This window comes from Crocodylus porosus, unplaced genomic scaffold (assembly GCF_001723895.1).
Source record: "Crocodylus porosus isolate Cpor-Errol unplaced genomic scaffold, CroPor_comp1, whole genome shotgun sequence".
Taxonomy (NCBI): domain Eukaryota; kingdom Metazoa; phylum Chordata; order Crocodylia; family Crocodylidae; genus Crocodylus; species Crocodylus porosus.
Genome location: NW_017728886.1, coordinates 939,208 through 960,810, shown reverse-complemented (window position 1 = coordinate 960,810; position 21,603 = coordinate 939,208). Strand labels below are relative to the sequence as shown.

The 21,603-nt window shown below is 41.7% G+C and overlaps 1 protein-coding gene across 1 annotated transcript in view; it reads right to left on the bottom strand.

Moving 5' to 3' along the window:
- Positions 1 to 21,603, bottom strand: part of SMARCC1 (SWI/SNF related, matrix associated, actin dependent regulator of chromatin subfamily c member 1) — a gene marked incomplete at its 5' end in the record, with an annotated part of 134,336 nt that overhangs the window by 96,674 nt on the left and 16,059 nt on the right. Inside the window, 6 exons of the mRNA XM_019536695.1 lie at positions 37 to 112; positions 1,905 to 1,974; positions 5,776 to 5,845; positions 12,118 to 12,210; positions 13,597 to 13,678; positions 15,228 to 15,313. Coding sequence (XP_019392240.1) covers positions 37 to 112; positions 1,905 to 1,974; positions 5,776 to 5,845; positions 12,118 to 12,210; positions 13,597 to 13,678; positions 15,228 to 15,313 — 477 coding nt within the window. The remainder of the gene's footprint in view (positions 1 to 36; positions 113 to 1,904; positions 1,975 to 5,775; positions 5,846 to 12,117; positions 12,211 to 13,596; positions 13,679 to 15,227; positions 15,314 to 21,603) is intronic.

The following is a 21,603-nucleotide window of genomic DNA, read 5'->3' as shown; positions in this document are numbered from 1 at the left end:
CCCCTCCTGCCCCCCCCAAAAAAACCACCTTCTCACCTTCCATGGTTTTTCTGGAATTGGAGGATCTTCAATTTCAGCATCTATATCACTAGCATGCACCCAAGTGTCATAGCTAAAAGAGAAATCAGAAAAGAAAAATGAATTGCTTCTGTGGGTTATTCATCCAGAAGAAAAAAGAGAGAGAGAGTTATACACAAGAGCATTTACTGAGCAATCAGAACATGTTCAAAGCAGACCACCAGGACTGAAGCATCACAAATGAATATCACGTTAACAACAGAAACATTTGCTCACTTCCCTTAGAAGAATAATCCAAGGAAATGCAATAGGTAAAGACAACAAGCAGCCCCATGCAGTCTGCCAATGTATCATTTACTTTCAGAGATGTACACAAGCTCACTGCAGTGAGGTGGCATACATTTCCTAGCAGCTTCAGACTTCAGTGGTCTACAGGGAATTTCTGAGTAGCTACCTCCTATGCTGATATACAAGTTTATTAAAGTGCTTCCTTCTCTCATTAGTTTGCATTCAGGCCGCCGAACTCCTACTGCTTCTCCTGCTGTGGAACCCATCTGACCATTATTTATCTGTTTCACCTACCAGTAAGACATCCCACAAAACCTGAAAATGATGATAAGGCTATAAATAAACAGGCCACTTGCTCTTTGCTCTGTTGCTGCATCTTGCGCTTTCTTCTAGACTTGATAATTAGCAGGCTGTAGTATTTTTATAGAATCATAGAAAACGAGGGCTGGAAGGGACCTCAGGAGGTCACATCTAGTGCAACCCCCTGCTCCAAGCAGGACCAGCCCCAACTACATCATCCCAGCCAAGGCTTTTCCTTGCTTTCATCTGGCCTGCCTAAGTCTTGCTTGGTATATGAATGCAGTCAGTTCATAAACCTGACTGCAAGTGATCTCAGAGTGCATTTGGACTCTAAACAGTGCCTTTAAACACCTATGCTGGAAGGTTCCATATTTATTCTCAATAACTTTCAGATCCAATTGGTTTGGTTTATAGAAGTGGGGGGTGGAGGGTTGGGGGTATTTTCATACACAACAAACACCAAAAATGACTTGAAAACATAGTTGTGTTCTGCTTCTTACACACCCCAGCAGAGTATTAAGGATCATAACGTTGGAACTCCATTATCAGCTGTGCTTTTCAATGAGTAATTAGCCATAAGAACAAAAAGGCAGTAGACTCTCCCCATTTCCCAATGTCTTCAAATGAAGACTGAATGCCTTTCAGGAAGATCAGACCCTTCTGGCCTTAAGTATAAGAATTTACAAAAAGACAATGAGGCTCAGGAGATTTAGGTTCAATTCTCAGCTCTACTAAACTTGTCATGACCTCTCTGTATTGACATAAGTAGCTATGTCACTGCAGATTTGTGTCTTAAAGGCATTTTTAGTTGAAATACACAAAGTTTCTGGATACAGTAAGAATGGTAGTATCATTTCTTTGGTATTAGGCAGCAGTAAGACCAATACTGAGCTTGTTTCTAATTCTAGTCTGCTGCAGAAGCCATAAAAAAAAATAAAACCCAATCATTTAGACAGATGGAGCATAAAAGGCCTGGAGAGAAAAGAAAAAAAAGAAGAGGGCTCCAATTTTTTACATGGAACAAACAGGCCTGAAGCGATGGCAATATTCTGTGAGGGTAGAAAACAGCAGTATGGCTATCAGCCAGACTTGGGTATCACACGTTTGTTCTGGAAATCGTGATGTTGAAGTTCAATGAACTTCATCACAGCTGCAAAGCAGAAGGTGGACCGATACCAGGAGAAATAAGACTTGATAATCTAGAGGAATAGTAACTCTGTAGTAGATGATAAATTAAATCATCTGCAATTTCAAACCGAGACTTAGCACATTTCTCCCCTTTGACCCCTTTTCATTACCTGTCTGGGTAAAAGCCCCAGTGTACCAGCACTTGCTTATCCTTTTTCATCACAGGTCTCAACCATTCATCTGAAACAAGGGGAGGGAAAATGTCAGTTTTAGGTTGCGAGCAGACTCACACAGTAAATTCCTCTTCCATAATCAGACAGAACAGGGTTTATTTCAGTTGCCTCTGCCAAATGTCAGATAAGGTAGGGAAGCTGCAGCTCTCTGAAGATTCATTTCCTTAATTCATCCAGCTATGGCATGCTACGGGAAAGTAGCAAGACAGCAGCAGCCATTTCCCTTCAGATTCTGCATCTCACCAGACCAGGCTAAATAAGATCCATATGCCCAACCAAAAAAAATAGGAAAGCAAAACCAGACCATTTATAAAAGTATTTTGCTATAATCCAATTTCTGAAGAGCCCAGGATTTATTTGTTTTTAACAAGAAGTCTACTACAGTCCTTCCAGGTCCATAGAGTCTCATGTAAACTCACTGCTGATCTGTTCCCCAGAATAAGTGGTTTTGCAAAATGTATTTTATAGACTTCTGTTTCACTAGCATGCTACATCAGTATTACACTGGTAAAAGCACTCCCTACACTTGGAGGAAGTGGCAATTAAGAGGGGCATGATAATAGTCTTCAAAAGATCTGAAAAGCTGCCATAAGGAAAAGGGACAACAATCTCTTCCCCTTTACTGCAGAGGACAAGACAAAGTGGCAGCATCTAATTGCAATAAAGCAGATTAAGATTAGCTCTCAGGAAGAACTTCCTTGCTCTTAGGACAGGGAGGCAGTGGAATACGATCCAGGGATGTTGTGAAATCTCTCTCCTTCCTTAGAGGTTCTGAAGAGGTTCAATAAGGTTGGGCAGTGATGAACTAGAACGGTGGATCAACGCAACCTTTTTAGACTCAAGGCATCTCTTGTTAGGCTTAAGACACCCACTGGAAAGCGCTAGCTCTGAGTTTTCACTCATTTTTGACTATGAAAAAGATAATATAGTAAATGTTCTATTGCAAAGAACCTAGAAAGACCACAACAGGTCAATGGGCTCTTATTTGAAATGATTGGGTTTATCTTGTGAATCACATCTGCACACCTAACAGTGCTAACACTGCATGGCATCCTGCAGCACCCTTAAAAGGATCTTAAAGCAGCACACTGGTTGAGAAATACTGATCTAGAAGCAGCATTCCCGCATCTGTTCAAGGGGATGGACCAGACTACCCATGAGGTCCACTCCAATCCTATGATTCTCTGATCCTAGGGTAGCCACAGGCTAAATCTCCATCAACAGCTATACCTATACATACACACTTCAACTCTGCAGACATAAAATGAATCCTTATCAGATTAGCACTCTAGGGACTGGTCACTATTTGAGGGCTTGTGAGCAGCCACGTGAGGGCACTGTGTCCAAAAAGGAATGGTTTTAAGATGATGGGAAGTGCAACGAAAATGAGTTAACACTCTGGCCTGTCTACGGTCTCTCTCAGCCCACCTCCTAATGTGGCTGGCCATCCCTCTTTGCCTGCTGCCAGTCTGATCCTTCCTTCAGCTGGGAACCTGAAATCCCATAGAAAAGATCTCTTGCCATACAACAGCAGCATTGCAGTATGCCAAGGAGACAGATGCTCTGGTCCATGAGGATAAACAGATGTTGTAGCTACTGTTAAACTGAGAAGCCCAACCCTTTCCCATTTTTTCCTTGTCAACTGGCAGATATCTACCGCCTCTCTGCGTGTCCTCAGTGTTGACTATCCAGTCACTAATTATTTCCTCTTACTACAATTTACATCCAGCTACCTTCCACAGGCACCACCCTTTCAAGACTGCTACTGAATACTAATCTGAAGGCTACTCTTTCAGTCAGATGAAGGATGATTGTTTAGAGAGAAAGGCAGGCTGACTTGCAGAATTTCCAAGACAATGCTAGCCTAGTGAAACTAGGAATCCAGTGCGTTTCCCTCCTGGCTGCTCACAGAGCTAGGACTTGAACACCTGCAATAGCAAGTGGCAGCGAGATGCTGGCCATACCAGTAAGAACACAACACGACTTTGCTTGGGTCGCAACAAGGGTGTCAGTGCAGCTTCTACAAGCTGATAGACAATTAGTGCTAAAAAACACTGGGGGGGGCCTTGAGTAGTATCAGTAGTAAAGGGGTCTAAACACAATTTTTCTCTGTGCCAATGGGAAAGGAGGAGTAGGAGAGAGCATTTGAAAATGTTGTACAGAGTCTGGAGAACTCTGTCCAAAATGTAACAACATAGGGCAGATCTGCAGCGTGAACTACATCATAACTTCATTTGGGTTCATGGCTGCATTTTAGTCGAGCTCTCTTTAACTCTCAGTCTAATGCAAGTTCACTAGCCAGAGAGGTAGCCTGGACCAAACTTACTAGACTAGAAAGAAACTCTTAAATACAGAGACAGGGAAGTCATATATAGCCACTGGAATAGTGATTCTCAAGTCAGGGGGCTGAGGCACTGTGGGTGGCTTGAGATCCTTTCAAGGGTGCCAGGCAACTTTAGCACTGTTAAGTGTGGAAACACGATTCACAAGATAAGCACAAAGATTTCAAATAGGAATCCAGAGGGTCAAAAATAGTTCTGCCATGTTGAAGTCTTCCTGAGTTCTTTGCAACAGAAGAAGTGTTCTATTATTTTTCTGTAGTCAGAAAAAATGAGAACTAAGGGCTGGCATTTTTCAAGGAGTGCCTCGAGTCTATTGAGGGTGAGAACCACTGCATTAGAGATGAAGGCATTTTGTACTTCTCACAAGAGACACCGGGGGATAAATACAAGCATGCTGCAGCCTACGTGGAAGTAAATGCTGCCATCTAGCGCCATTGAATTGTCAGAGCTTAATCCAGCTTGCACTGCAGCTTGCTGCATCCCAAATTCAAGCTCTGAACAACAAATTAAAACCAGACAGTAAATGTCACTGAAGCTATTTTTGTACAGTCTTTATTTAATAGGCTGAGCATCTTTAATAATTCACTGTTGTACAACAAGCATGGTAAATTGCAATATAACCTATACTGACTTCACTGACTTTTACTGCTTTCATTGCTAACCATTTCAGCAATGCAGACACACACACTCAGCAGCAAGGATGCTACTGCTCTTCTAGCATAGAAGGGGATTTTAATTCTCACTCGTGTCATCTGTGCCCTTTACCTCATCTAGTTCTCTCTCATGGTGGGGGGGATGGACTTTCATGCCTAATCATATATTATTGGTTCAGTCACAAGTTGGCTTTTAAATGAAACTTTTGTACACAGAAGGGAATTTTCAGTGTGGAGCTATTTTAGCCCCAGTCCCCTAGTTCACAGCTCGAAATCCACAACTTCTCAAGAGCTGGGTCTGCTACTTTGACTCAGGGCAATGTCACTGGAAGACAATGAACTTGATGCACTCAGTTCTAAGCCCTGCTTCCACAATCCACCCATCTTTCTATCCAAGAGAACTTCTAGTTATTCCCACATCTCGATTTGTTTCACATTTTCTCCAGATTACAAATTCTTTGGGGCAGGGAATGTGGGCTGCCTTGTACACAACCACATGCTCCACACTTACTACTATCACTAAAACTTTCATCAAACCCCTGAAGGGTTATTAAATCAATGCATGCATTTTGAAGGCTTTCCAAAAACACATTACCAGCTCTAATGCATTGGATATACCCATTACATTCTGATGGAGGCAGAACCATCCAAGATTACATAACGTTTCAAATCCAGTTTTAAAAAGGTATTGCTTTTCAGTGCATGTCAATATTAAGCTGAGCATACCTAACAGTTCTGCACAGCATCCATCACATTAGTTACACAATCCTTTATTTACAAAAGAAGAAAAATAAACTCTTAAATAGGATTTACCATCATCCAGTGAGGTAGGACTAGGATAAACATGGTGGGTTGCCTTTGACTTCTCCTCAGTTACTGTTCCCTAGATGGGGCGGGGGGGAAAAAGTGAAATATTCCATTAGAATCCTCAGCTCTATGGATATAAATGACCTCCGAAAGAACAACTTGCCATTCAGTAATAATACTTAAATATGATCTTGGTTATCTAGAATAATGCAGAAAGATCCAGTACATAAGTATTCAACCCAATTACTTGGTTCCAGAAGTGCCAGAAGAATTGCACCTTGATGATAATCTAATCCAGAGGTTCTCAAACTGTGGTCCGCGCGCTCCATTCAGGTGGTCCGCAGAAACTCGGGTGCGGAACAACTGAGAATATCAGTACATGGCCCTGCATTTAATCTCTGTTGTCAGAAAAAATAAATTAAGTGGGCTGCCAAGACCCTCAGCAATTTTCAAGTGGTCTATGAAAAAAAAAAAAAGTTTGAGAACCACTGATGATCTTCTGCATTATACAAGACTATTTCACCTAGCATTTCTTGTACCCTTTGTGAGACACCAAGTAACAGAGAATCTACCACACCTTTGGGGAAGTGGTGGCAATGTTTAGTTACCCTTATAGTTAAAAGTCTGTGTGCGACTTCCACTGCAAGTTGGTATCTAACATCAGCTTCTAGCCATTAGATCTAGTTATGGTTGGTCTCCTAAAATAAAAAGAGCCCCGATATCAAATATCCTTTCAGTGTAAAATACTTACAGGCCATGACCTCTTAGCATTTTGATAGGTTAAACAAATCTCTAGCTACCAATTTCCAAGCCTCCAAGCATTGTTCTTGCAGCTATTCTTTGAGCCATGTCTAATTTTTCTTTCTTTTTAAGTAAGGGCATCAGGACTAGAAACAGCATTCCAGCTGTATGCTCAACGGCAGTGAACACAGGAAGAACAAACTCCTGACTTGTATACTGTGCAGTATGATACTAATTGGTTTTATACAGCTAGAGATTACATACACCCTTTGGGCCACAGCCCTGGGATAATGGTCATGATTATTCATTATATGCAAACAGTTGCATTCTGCACATGCTGTAATCAGGAGGGCTGGGAAATAGTATAACCACAGAGCAGGGAGCTACAGGAGTCATGGCAAAAGGAGATGAAATAAGGGTGAAATCAAGATAATGACATAGCACCAGAAGTAACATTAGTACAATATAAGATTTATCAATTTGGCAAGGAATGAGACGGAAAAAAATATGGCTACGGACTATTTTTATTATTACTATTATTTTCAATTCTGCTTGGCCATATTTCTATTCCAAATCTATCCATTAGGGTTAGAAAAAAGTACCTTTTTAAATATGAATACAAAATGCCTTGAGTTATTGCTGAAGGCGCGCAGAATTTATTATGCTGCACTACATGTGCATCATGAACGCTACCTCTACTCAAATATATAAGAGCAATAGCAAACATTTTAGACTAAAGTGAATAATTAAAAGAACATACAATTAAAAATTGAGTCATTTGTAAATTCAAAATCATTTCTAGGCACCAGAATATAGCTCAGGACATGGACAAAAAACACATTCCAGTAAGCTACAGAGGGCAGGCACACACTGCATTTCAGCTGCTCTTCAGTGACGGTCTGTGCGCTCACCATTTCCCTGCAATAGGTGAAAGCTAAACTAGGCTCACTTTGCCCTTTTTCACTTAAAGTAAGGTGTGCCAGACTAGCTTTCCCTTACTGTGGGGTAAGCGTGGGCCCCAAACAGTCAGCACACACACCAGCTTCCCCAATGGTAAGTCTAGTCCCCTATTCTTCTTTGCAGCTGCGTCTCCAATCCAACCTTTCTGTATGATCTGTTCCCAATATCCTGAACAGGGCACTGCTTCTGGTGTTGGTGTTGCCAGATCTTGTGGGGTACATTGCAGTGCTACAGGGCATCTCGGGAGATGATCCATGGTTTGCTTCTCCTGACAAACACAATGGTTGGTTGCATAGAAACCCCATGATTTCATGAGAAATCACAGCCCCCCATGTTAGCTCACTGTAATTTGCTCATTTGTCCCCAACTCAGTACATCTAAACTGGAGGAGCCTTAGCTTGTTTCTAATGTGCCCAGTGAGACAGTTATTGCCATAACTTGAACAGTGATAATTATGCATCCTATAACTCATGACAGTAGGGTAGCGCATGACCTCCTCAGGTCACCGGCCTGACAAGTAACTTACACGACGAAGAAAAGAGCTGTAGCTGTCCAAGCAGCGTACAAGGAGCATTATGTACTATGGATCTGAGGAAAATTATATTAATTTTTTCTCTGACACTATAACTAGATCACCAGATGGTATCTGCATGAGGACTAATTGACCCAGGACTTATTACAGCTAGTTCAAGCACACAGACACAGAGAACACAGAAACCTTTCTATTTTACCTTTGGAGGTGTTTGGTTCAATAATATCCCCTGGCAACAAGTTCTAGAGGCAGTTATAGGCTATTAAAAACAATCCCTTTTATTTCAGTCAGTCACACTGCAAGTCGTTGATGAACAGTGTCCTTAACTTGCTGGATCACCCTGTCAAAGACTTCAAACTTCCTTTTTATGTCACTTATAAATGGCATTATTTAAATTACTCTTTTAAAACTCAGCCAACATAAGCAATAAAGTGTAAGACTGAGAGCTTAACAGAGCAGATTTAAAGAAAGCTTCTTCCAAAACACCAGTGAAAAGTGAAAGGAGCTTTTATTGCAGAACAGGGAAAAAGCTATTAGTCTGATCCAGGCTATTATTTAAACATTACAAAAAGAGCCCATGCTAAATTTTCCTGCGAATCTGCTGGTGTGCTGAATAGGTGATTCTTGACTTTTCAGACAAAGACTGAGAACAAGTGCCCAAAGCCAGACTACGTCCACACATACCTGGCCTGGCAATAAAAAGTTTCACCATGGGCCACTACTACCAGACCTACGTGCTCCTGGCAGCTCTGCAAGGCTTCGCTACAACAGCTAGGCCCCCGAGGAACAAGCCCACCAGGACAGCAGCACCTGGCTGACAGCCTGGGAGTATCTCTAGGGACCATCAGCCAGGTGTCAACAGAAGCTATTCCAGTCAACAAGACAATATAGCAACTCCACAGCATAGCAGAGATCTCTGCCCTGCCACCAGAGAGAGGCTTTGATTAGGGTGGGTTTGATTTGAATCACTGGTCAGAAAGCCTCAATTTTATCACTGTTTTCTACAAAAAGTGCACTCTTGTTGTTTGATATAACCTTAACATATATTATTCATAACTCAGAAACAGGTGTAGGTTTCATTTTTAGAAAGCACACACTATACATTTTAAAGCAGTAATTTTGATACGTTTTCAGATTAATTTTGCAACTACATCAGAAAATTGAATTATGATATGGTTATTTTATTTAACAAAGCTAACTGAAGGAGATACTTGTGAAGTCACTGGGAGGTGAACTCTCTCCAATTCACTAGATTAATCATGGATATTTGAGGGATGTTTTTGCCATGCTGTATTAGAAGGACATCAAATGAGCAGTGCAGCCATATGTTATTTGCTTGGAGCTTTCTTCACTTTCTTCTAGATTTCTTTTCATCTTTGATTACTTCTCTTTTTTACAGCGTGGCAAGCCTGCTGCCATGACAGGTTTTCCTGTCTAGATCTCAAATCTATGGAGAGGCTACACTCAAACGTAGCCCTACAAGAGGGTTGACAGGTGGGTAATCAGGTCTGATGGCTTTCACCTCCATATACTGTTGGTTAACAAGGATGTTCTCTCTCAAGACACACATCCACAGTCTGAGAACCAAAACAAAGCATCACAGAGATACTTAATGAGATCTTTTAGACTGAGCACTGAGTCTCATTGGGTAGAGTGGTTTTCTTTACTAATCTAGAGAGGAGCTTCTGGGAACCCCATATGATTGCGCCCTTACCATAGTCCGTGGCCTCTTGTGACCTTTTTATAATACTTTTCTAAAAAGGTTACATGAATATATTGTCTCAAATAGTATACAACTAGAAGTTATAATGCCTATTCCATGATGATATATTTGAGCTTTAATACATCTTAAATTAAAACCATCTTTATAGGGGGGTTTTAAAAAAGAATCTTTAAAATAATAAAAAATATGATTAAATTGAAAAAAATCTGATCTAAATTAATAAATAAATAAAAATCACTGATTTTTACCCACCCTGGCTTTGAGTATGAATGCACTGAAGTTCTGCAAGCAGTGCTTTGCCATGTATGCTGGGCCCAAGCAAGGCTTCAGTTAACTTAATATTTCTTTTACATTAACAGGTAAGGGACTATTTAGAAAAGTGGGACGTGTCCAAGTACACGGGGAGACGCACAATGCACCCAAGGGTGTTAACGGAGTTGGCCAATGGAACCGCAGAGCCGCCGGCCATTATCTTTGGAAACTCATGGTGATGAGGACAGGTGCCAGACGATTGTAAAAGGGTAAATATAATGCCCATCTTTAAGAAAGGGAAGGAGGAAGATCTGGAGAACAACAGACAGGTCTACCACACCTCAGTACCTGGAAAAATTATGGAGCAAGTCCCCAAGGAATCTAGTTCTAAACACTTGAAGAAGTAGGAATAGTCAACATGATTCACCAATGGCAAGTCATGCCTGACCAACCTGACTGCCTTCTATGATGAGATAAGCTCTATGGATGCAGGGAGTGGATGTGATATACCTTGACTTCACCAGTTGTTTTTTTTATATGGTCTCCCACAACATACACATAAGCAAGCTAAGGAAGTATGGATTGGATGAATGGATTGAAAGGTGAACAGAAAACTGGCTGGGTTGTCACGCTCAAAGGGTAGCAAAGCTATGGCTCAATGTCTAGTTTCTAGCCAGTATCATGTGGACTGTACCAGGAGGTGGTCCTGGAGCCACTTTTGTTCAATATCTTCATCAGTGACCTGGAAGATGGGGTGCACTGCACCCTCAGCAAGTTTGCAGTTGACACCAAACTGGGCAGAATACAAGATACACTGGAAGGTAGGGCTAGGATTCAGAGACACCTAAAGGAATTGGAGGATTGGGCCAAAAGAAATCTCATGAGGTTCAATAAAAACAAGTGCAAAGTCCTGTATTTAGGATGGAATAATCCCATGCACCAGTACAGGCTGGGGGATGACTGGCTAAGCAACAGCTCTGCAGAAAATGACCTGGGGGGGTGACAGTGGACAAGAAGCTCAGTAGCAGCCAGCAGTGTGTCCTTGTTGCCGAGAAGGCTAACAGCATCCTGGGCTGCATTAGGAGTGTTGCCAACAGATTGAGGGAAGCGGTTCTTCCCCTCTATTCAGCAGTGGAGAGGCAACATCTGGAGTCCTGTATCCAGTTTTGGGCCCCCCCACTACAGAAAGGATGTGGACACATTGGATACAGTCTAGTGGAGGGAAATGAAAATGGTTCAGGGGCTGGGGTACATGACTTGTGAGGAGAGGCTGAGGGAACTGGGCTGATTTAGTCTGGAGAAAAGACCAAGGGGGGATTTAATAGTAGCCTTCAACTCCCTGCAGGAGGGGTGCAAAGATGATGGAGCTGGACTGTTCTCAGTGGGGGCAGATGACAGAACAAGGAGCAATGGGCTCAAGCTGCAGCAAGGGAAGCTGAGGTTGGATATTAGGAAACTCTCACAAGGAGGGTAGTAAAGCACTGGAACAGGTTACCCAGAGAGGTGGTGAGATCTCCATCCTTGGAGGTTTTTAAGAGCCAGCTATGTGATGATGTAGTTCGGGCTGACCCTGCTTTGAGCAGGGGGTTGGACCAGATGATCACCTGAGGTCCTTTCCAACCCTTGTTTTCTATGATTCTATTTTAACTGTATGGGCAGGGTTCTCTTAAAACCAGAGCACCTCTGGCTTAAAGGTTTAGCTTCTCTGACTTTAAGTCTAAAATTTGGATAGATTGTCAGCTCCTGCCTCAGGCAGCATCTATTTGGCTGGAAAAAACTGCTGCAGGCAATGCAAGTACTATAGGGGACACTCCAAAGGGCTTAAATGTAATATGAACAAGTGAAGTGGTCAGCCTCCCTACGCATGAGGTATTACTGCAATTTGACAGACAGGGAAACAAAGCACCTTTGTGACATGCATAAGGATCCCCAGAACTCCAAGACAACCAGAGACAGAATCCAGGCCTCCTGACACCCACATGTACTCCTTTCCCCAAGACACTCCCATCTCTATCCTGCTTTATTCTTAGGTGCACAGTTCTAGGATGACACCTACAGGCCCCCCTTACAACAATGGCTGCAAACACACAAAATGTAAAAACACCACCACAAAGACTTGCGTGAGCTTTATATCCATTACCTGGTGACGTTTGACAATATCCTTTAGCTTGTTAGCCAACTTCAGCTCTATATCTGGAATGAGGTAGATGATTGGTCTGCTCAAACAATTATTCTAGAGGAGAAACAGAGAGAACTTTAAATCCAGCATTTGTAGGCTACGCAAAGGAATCCATCAGGAATTCTTCTACTAAACTCTGCTGCTTAACTTCATCGCGAGTCTCTTGTCACGTGAACTGGCTTGTTCTTGCATTTAACAGCTCAATTCAAAGCCTAGTAAAGTTCCAAGCATCTTTTTGTTAGCTTCAGTGTGTTTTGGATCTGGTCCTAACTTTCCACTTACAGCAGTACTGTTAAGCATCTTTAATAAAGCCCTGATTAGGGTCTAGCCCTGCTGTACTAACGTGTACTTGTTCCTATACTGCTGAGGACAGCGATAACAGCCATATTAAATAAGCATTTACTTAAAGGGAATGTTAAATAAGCATTTACTTAAAGGGAATGTTTACTTATCTCTGTAGAATCACAGCGAAACAAAAGATATAAAGATATAAATAAAACATCAGTAAAAACTAAAGAATACTATGACATCTTGGATTCCTTTCCTCCCATTCTTGATTTTACTAAAATACTTAAAAAGTATGCCTACAAGATTATCATGGTATTATCCTCAGTGGTACTAATAAACTAACATTTTAATTTGTCTTCCTCAAGTGGTGGGGAAGGCATCTATCTGCTGCACAGCACAAAGGATTAGTGGTAGAATACTGTGTATTCCACCTCTAGGATAATAGTCAAAAATTGACTACCCACCTAGCCTCTAGTTTAACAGCTACTTTCTAGTAGCTATTCAGTGGCTCAGACAAAGCAAGTTGCAAGTCTCAGTTTGATCATAGTAGAGAAAAATCAGAAACTGGACCCTTTGGGGCAGTTTCAAGAGGAGCCAATGATTGAATGGACAAGCAAACTATCTGCTCAATCCAAGAGTTGGAATGAGCTGGGTTGCTGATGTTTACAGTGCTACTCTTCCATTTCCTCTCCTGATAATCCAGCACTTCTCATCAGTAAAATTTACCTAAATAACATTTTCCTTTCACATAAGTAGTCTACCTTTTGCAAGACCGGACCCATTTAACAGATTTTGACCACATTATTTCTTAAATCCTCATACTCTGGCACTTGAGTCTAGAAAAAGGATTGCACAGATCCTCAACTTTATCTTAAAGAAAAGTTAGTCCCCAATTTAAAATGGATTTTGAGCAGTTCCCCTGCAGTTAAGTGTTTCCTCTAGCTCTACCTCACTAATTAGTGAGAATTTCTAAATGAGATCATAGGAAGAGATTAAGAATTGGAGAGAAACTTTTCTGAAAAGATGCATCTTGGTATTCTCATGAGTGTCAAAGGTCACCTGAGGCATCCAAAAGACACTGAACCACTTCCCCAGGGAGGATGAACTATACTGAGAAACTAAACAAAATGTTTGTAGCAATAAGTTTCTTGCCTGCACTAGCATCTTCTCAATGTTAATGAACATTTCCACATTACGATCCATTCGGGATGGGTTCTGAAGGTCAAACCTCCGCCTGTAATTGAAGAATATAGTTTACAGAATGAGACAAAAAATGATGCTTTACGTTAATACAGCACTAATACAAGACAGTTTTGTACAGTTGCTGGACATGAATGTAGAATTATGAACACATATGTTCAATATTTCAGCCCCAATATTGTACTTCTGCTTCCCTTAAAAAAAAGTCCTCATATAAGAGAAAAAAATTGCAGCGATCATGTGACCTGAAGACAGCCAACATGATCAGCAAGAGCAGGTAGCCAAGTAACTATACTACTTTGGCCTCCACTGGGATCAGACAGAATAGCAATTAAATAGAAGCAACTCAGCTGCTGGAGACATGGCTCATGTTTGCATCAGCGACTGATAAGAGGGGAACAGTGGGAGCACAGGCAAACAGACAGTCATGTCTCTAAACATTTCCCATTGTGTTCACTAGCCTGTCAGATGGAAGTTCAAGTGGTACAGCTCAAATCCACTACTGTACTTTTCTAAAGTAGGTACATATGGCAGAGAAGGTTGAGAAAGGGAGATTTACTACCCTGCACATAGTGCACTCAAAACATTCACCTTTGCATTTAACTGGGGTCTACGGTCAATTTTCAAGTGGGAATGTCACAGTAAATACAAAAATCACTGTCCTTGATTTAAACAATTTCTTGCCACTAAATCTGAGCAACATGTTTTAGAAAGCAACTTGAATTACAAAGATATATAAAACATGTCCATTTGCACAATTTAAGTGCATTTTCCTGCCATTTCTGGGCTAGCAAAACCAAGAAAGGTAGTTCACCAAGCCAGATCATTCAAAAACAGAAAGACAAGTACCAGTAAAAACCTCAAAGAATCACATCTGAGATAAAACTGCACACAATACCATTGAGTTAAGTCAGTGAGGGAACATCCCAGGCTCAAAAAGTCTGAGCCTCAAAGCTGATTTTTCCAGTGCTGTTTTCCTACCCGTTTCACATGGACAAGCATAACACCACACACTAGTTTATGAGGAAGCAGCAGGAAAAGAGATGGGCAAGTGCCAGAGCTTTGCTTTCACTAAAATTTCAGCAACTGGAAAGTAAATTTGTTGGAAGAAGAAAAAATAAAAGAATAGTTACTGTGTGAAAGTTACTTGAGCTGCTTTACCATTAAAAGCTCAGGAGGTAGCAGGAAAAAAAGAAAAGTATCATTCCACAGATCCCAGCCAGATACCCCATACCAGGTTTTAGCAATGCTGGAAGAGAGGAAGGTTTTTAAAGCAGTTCAATTCATGGCAGCTTCTTGTCATTTCATGTTCTACTAACAAATTTAAGAGACATGGTAAAATCCACACTAAAACAATGTTTTGGTACAGTTATTTTTGTAATACAGCCTTTTGATTTACTCGAGGCTGGTTGGAAGGTTTCCTACCCCAGTAATAATTCAAGGCCTACCTAAAAGATGGAGAGAAACTAAAACTAAATGGAAAAAGCCCTCTGCCATCATTCTGAGTTGGTACCCCTTTTATATTTACTATACTTTCATCCTCAATGGGAGATTTTGCATTTTTCTTAAACACAGCAGCTTACCATCCTTGTTCATTCTTATACTTGTAAGCAGCACCAAGAACGTGACATAATGTGCCTCCAGCTTTGAAATCCAGGAAGCACTTTGCCTAGAAACAAACAAAAATGAGAAAGATGCAACACTAAAACACTCACTTTCATGCAACATAATTTTACATACACTACTCTCATACAGGACAGAAATAAAGTTCTTAATTATCATTATATTTTTAGCTAGACCTTGCTTTATAAAGGCTTTACTATTCACTCCTTCTAAATTAACGTCATTTCAAAAATAAAGTTTGAGTCTACACACCAAGATCAGTTGCATCCTAAGCTTTACCCCAACACACTCTATCATACTGCCATAACACCACCAGCCTGGTGCAAGATTCCTCCAATACTATAAAAAACCCAGAGTTTTGGCCTTCTTCCTCCTTGACTGGGAGACAGGGAAGCTCAGCATTCACTTAAAACATTCCAGCTGTTTTCCTAAAGCAGGGTCCTTAGAAATGCAAGCAGATGTAAGCTGACTGCCAGAGTGAAAAGAATTAAGCTGATGTGCTTCACTTCAGAAGCAGGATTGTGGACAGCAGGCTGCTTTTTTTTTTTTTTTTGGAAAAAAAAGTTTAGTTTGCAAAGATCAGGAAAAAGTTCTCTTACAGGCTCACTCAAAAGTACTAAATCCAACTCCTTTTAGACCACAAATGAAAGCACCATTCCACCAACTAGCTGAACACACTTTACACAATACACTGTGCAAAATGACATTTTAGACAGAAATACAGAATTGAGGCTAGAACTGCAGCAATGAAGAGACCAAAAGGGTCTGTTAGACCCCCTTTTAATCCACTCTCTCCATTTCATGTAAGATAATTGTCTACAGCTGACTTTCCAGAGTTTTGGTCAGTCTTATTTGAAATTGGAAAGCATACTTCAGAGTGTAACCTTATTTATGAGGATTACTAGACAGCTTAACATCCATATCTGGGAGAAGCAAACATCTCTGTCTGGAAAGGCAAGAAATGGCAGACATTCAGAAAGTTCAATTACAGGCCAAGACTTCAAACAGTCAGACTTACACTCACAGAAAATACCATTCCATTTAACTGTGTTTTTAAAAACAATGAAGACAATTATAGCTAAAATGTTGGCACAGGTGTTATTATTTGGAACAACACACAGTGACAGCTTTTAGGAGCTAACTGTTAAAAAAGCTAATTACAGGATATAAGGAGGCAGTTTGGGTAGCCTGAAGCAATCTATATACAGCAGCCCTAGATGACGGAGGGAAGTTTGCATTCTGTAAATCCTGACTGTGTGAAAGGCAATCTTCAGATCTTACCTGTAACTTTATTTGTCATAAACTTCAAATTAATCTCATTCAAGTAATAAAAGACTGTTTATACATGTTTATAACAGGTGGGTCTACCTTTATTAACTATGATGCACAATTTCTCATTTCTAACCCAAATAACAGAGCTTAGCAACTGCTCTGATAATTTAAAAAGCGGCAAACAACATAGGCTGCCTTTTAGTAATTTTCCAAAGGTGAGTTTCACCTGCAAAGAAACCTGGTTATATACCAGAAGGTTTGGTTTTAAAAAGCATCTCCTCTCTTAAGTAAGCTTCAGACACAAAAACAAAACTCTCTCCAAATATAGGGATGATAAAATGAGATAAATCAATCATCTAGATTTGCTTCCACAAGAATCTATACTCCCTTGATGCTCATCTCTGACTAACGTTAGAGAAATACTGCAAAAGAAGGAGAACTCATGTTATATTATTTACTTGCTTAAGAGCGCAAGGAAGAGACTGGCTGTAATTCAAGCCATATCTGCCTCCCTTCCATGTATAAGCTTACAGAATACACACTGCATTTCAGTATTAAAAGCACCCCCACACAGGAAATAAACATTTTCAGATTCCTGAGCAGTTCAGCATGTCGGTCCTGTGTCAACAATGTTAAGTTATCCTTTAAGTACACCATGATATTTTGCTTTCTGCCAGGCCACAGAGCCACATGCAGGGAGACTTGTCTCCTGTACTCCCAGTGTTTCCACTACTGGCACCTAAACATAAGAGAAGGAACAAAGAGGATGGAAGGTAGGAGACAGGGCTGTGGTCTGGGGGATTTATCAGAGAGGACGCGGGGAAAGAAATGGGTATAGAAGAGGACGACAGGGAAAGAAAACTGAGCTGCTAAAGCACCTCCTCCCCTAAATGCTGGAAGAGAAGCCAGGAGACTCCAAGTCGTAGTAGACCCCCTGCATCAGCAACTCCCAACATGCCCACTACAAAGCATGCGCCTCCTCACCCTCCAGAGCCAGGCGATACATGCAGAGAGCTCACACCTAGCAAACTCTTTACACAGGCTTGTGTGAATATGCTATTTGGAGCCAAACTGGGAAAAAGAAAAGAAAAAAAGTTCAGATCAAACTGACACAAGTATTTTGGTTGTCTTTCACTACAACAGTGACATCCCAGTCTGGGCATCGTGGCTAAGGATAGAAATGACACAAACAGATCAGAAACCACTTCTAATCTATAACAGAACAGAAGTTCAGTGCACATAAACAGCTTTCAAAATGCCTGAAACCAGTTAAAGATAGACCTGAATGGATGCAGCACTGACTTAACTGATTTAGGTTAAATCGGTTTATTGAACTACTTCTGTCCCAGATCCCCTCCAGAGTAAAGATAACTCACAATACCCCAGCATCCCAGGATGCTTTGCACCTTCCCTGCAAACATTCCCTCAGGGTGGGCAGGCTAGCCTTGGCCCAAACAGTCTCCTCCAGCAAACAGAGTGACGTGCTCTAGCGCCCCCTGGCATCTGGCCTGGGTCACTGCAGGCATGTGGCTGCATTTCTGTAATCAAAAGTGAATGTCTGTTCCCCTGCTTTATCGGTTCAACCCATGCATCTTAGACTAACCTACAGAGATTAAACTGATTCGGCCTCAGGCTTTCTGACTGTCTGTACTTAGCCCTTAAATCAACAACCATTCACTCAACAACCTAGTTGTTAGGGCACTCGCCCAAGAGCGAGAGATTCATTAACCTGAAGATCTCATTTATCCACAGAACATGCTCGCCCCCTGCCATGGGACACTGTGGAGGAGGTGCTCTCAATCTCTCTTGCTCATGTTACTCTTCCTCTATAAAAAAAAAGGAATATTCTTTGAAGCAAGAACTGGCCCCAAGCACAGTACCCAAGCTGCTTAATCTTTTCCTTGTTTTACTGCAGAAAATTCAAAGCTTCACATTTTCATGAAACAATTATCCTATGACCAGGCTTTCTTAGACTGGCGTTTTATAAGCAGCTGACTTCTGGGGGCCAAGTTGAAAAGGCCATAGTGGTAGGACAGCTATCAGATCATGGTTTGTGTTGGGAGCATTTCAGACCTCATTTCTACCCAACTGTTTAGAGCAAAGGGGGTCATGTTCCTTTACAAAGGGCTGTGTGACACTCCGGGAGCATCTGGCAAAGCAGAGCTGATGCCAAGCTAGAAAGAGAACGTTTCTTCACTTTACTGACAAACTTTCTATATCACATGAGTTTGTATGGGAACTTAAATGAAGTGCTTTGTATATTAGGACTAAAATTGCTAATGGATTTTAGAGGAATTTGGAGAGAGACTGAATTATCCTGGCCTGAGAACAACGTAAACAAGACTTCTGCAAGCACTTAATTAGGGATAAGGATGGGGGGGAAGGGCTGCTCTTAGTCTACCATCTGTTTGGTATTGCAGAGGAAACAAAAAAGGTAGAGAAAGGTTTCAAAGCTGCTGCACACACCTGCCAACTCATTTGCCCACAGTAGTCCAATCCTACTCTTATTTAGAAAAAAGATAAAGGAGTCTTTGTTGTCTCGGAGCAGGACAAAAGGAGTCAAGACAGCTGGGTTTTCTTTCTGCCTCTGCCACTGGCTGAAGGCCTGACATTGGACTCACTATATCAATGTATCCATTAACAGCATGGGGCCGATATCCCCTGTCCCCCAACACCTGGGGTACAGGTACTAGTTGTAACCCAAAAATAATTTGTCCCAGAACTGTGACTGGTCCCAATGTAGGGCAAGAGAATTCCTCGAGGCCAGATGTGAGGTACCCTGGAGGTACATCTGACCCTCGAAGCCAGATGTGAGATTTGGCTAGGTGATCACATAGAGTGGCAGCCAGAATCAGCGTCCCCATCTCCGGCAGGAAGCAGGACTCTGTAGCTCAACTGCTCCAACACTAGTACCAGATGCCTCCTCCCTTGACATGCTCTGCAAAGGCTCTTCTTCACCGAATAAGCTGTACATTTGAGTACTACTGACCACAAGCATCAAGTGGAGCCCGATACAGAGCAAATGGCTGTCAAACACATTCAAAGGTGAGACGGAGGCAAGGCTGCTCCTTTGGGTTTATCAAACAGAAGCAGAGATCATATCAGAGCCACTCAAGTCAGCAGCAGAGCCCTGCAGACTGAATTACTATAGGACAGCCTCAAGCCAGACACAACATAACCTGGGGCAGACAAACCACCAAGCAGCCTTGCTTCCTACTCAGTTGTGAAGCGGGTGGGTAGTGTGTAGAAGAAACCAAGCAAGAAGGAATACAGACACACACACAGGATGACATGCACTACCAAGCAAACTGAATTTTTGGTTGTAGCCGTAATGGTCTAAGGACAGAGGCAGGCAAGGTTCGTTGGGTAGATGCGATACTTTTATTAGACCAACTGAATAGCTGGAAAAAAGATCTTCGCAAGCTTTTGAGCGCAGACACCCTTCTTCGGGTATAGGGAGCCTATACTGATGCACTGAAACACCACAGACAGAGTCTCCACATGCACAAGTACTGGAGCACATACCAAGGTATTACACAGCTAGCACAAAGACAGTGAAGCAGCTGCCAGCCACTGCAACTCCAATGGTTATATGAGGATAGCCACATGCCAATGTATTATCAAATCCTGTGACCAGAGCACATGAGTGCCAACATGCTGACCCACGCTCAGGAAGGAGACTTTCCCTCACAAACGTCATCAAGAGGAAAGGACCTACCTGGAAAACCAGAGCATTACAACAGCTCTGAAACCATGCAAAACAGCTAAACCAGTAAAGGTGCAAGTTCTGCTGGCAATGAAGCAACTGACTCAAAAAAAAGGTTCCGGGTCAGCAGCTACCTTTAGGAGGAGGTGCACAGCAGTGGACGGGGTACGTGGCACATGCTCCATCCTGCTTGGACCCTTCATGTCTCAGTAAGAAGAAGAAACCTGGAAGCAAGGGCTCTGGCTAATTCAATCTTAACAGTAAAGCTCTTGAATTAGATTTACCAGTCAGGATCAGGTTTTCAAAATCAGAATCCAAAACCAGCAGCATAATCATGTGCTACAAAACTAAATGTACACATACAAAACCAGCTACCTTTTTAGTCTATACCAGTTTCTCCCTCATATTCCAAATTCATGATTACTAAGGTATAAACTATGTCCCACTGACACTAAGACTTACACCTCACCTCAGGTACCCAGCTGGAGGGAGAGGTCTTGCTCAGGATAAAACCAGGTGCCAGAATTGGGATCAAAAATGAATTTTTCCAGCAGGTCAGAATGGCAAGGAACGAATGAGTTTTTGCCTCCCTCTGCAGCATGTAGCCTCTTCCTCATATCCTCCAAATACATTAACCAAAATATTTCCCTGCATTTCAGTGACAGGACACTGATAGGACCCTTGTCACAATCACTTTTTGTGCAAGTCATGCTCTGAGGCATTTTTGGTTTTCTTTTCATAAGGGGATTTGTAGCTGTGGTCTTTGAAAGGAGCTAGACTGGACAATGGCATGACTTTAGTAGGATAAAAGGTCACCTGGGTACACCAGGGACTTGATCTAATAGCCATTAGGTCCTTCCCAGTATTAAATTTGAAGCAGTCTCTCCCGTGTGTGCAAGTCTAACAAAGAAACCCAAACATTTCCACAGCTAGGACAAGCCAGTGGTTTGAACACAGGCCTGAGAAATGGGACTCTCAGGTTGCCTTACTGATGGGAAATGGCGTTGTGGACAAAGTGCAACTTATCTGCCCAAGTTTCCCCTAGGATAGAAACTCTGGGATACCTCCTACTAGCTTCATACATTAATGAATCCTTTGTGCATGTAGCACTAAGAAGAGGAAAAGGTGCATAGGGAAAACAGCCTGTCATTTGAGAAAAATGACAAGACATTATTACCAAAATAATATTCCCCTTTTGTGTCGATCCATAGTTATAAACCCATTAAAGGAATAAACTAGGTTTGTGACAAAACCAGTCCATTTTGTACCAATGAGATAAAAATCAGTTCTATACCAGGCACGCAGCAGCAAGTCACCTTCACATGAGGCAGCAACATATTCCAATGTTTAAAACAGCT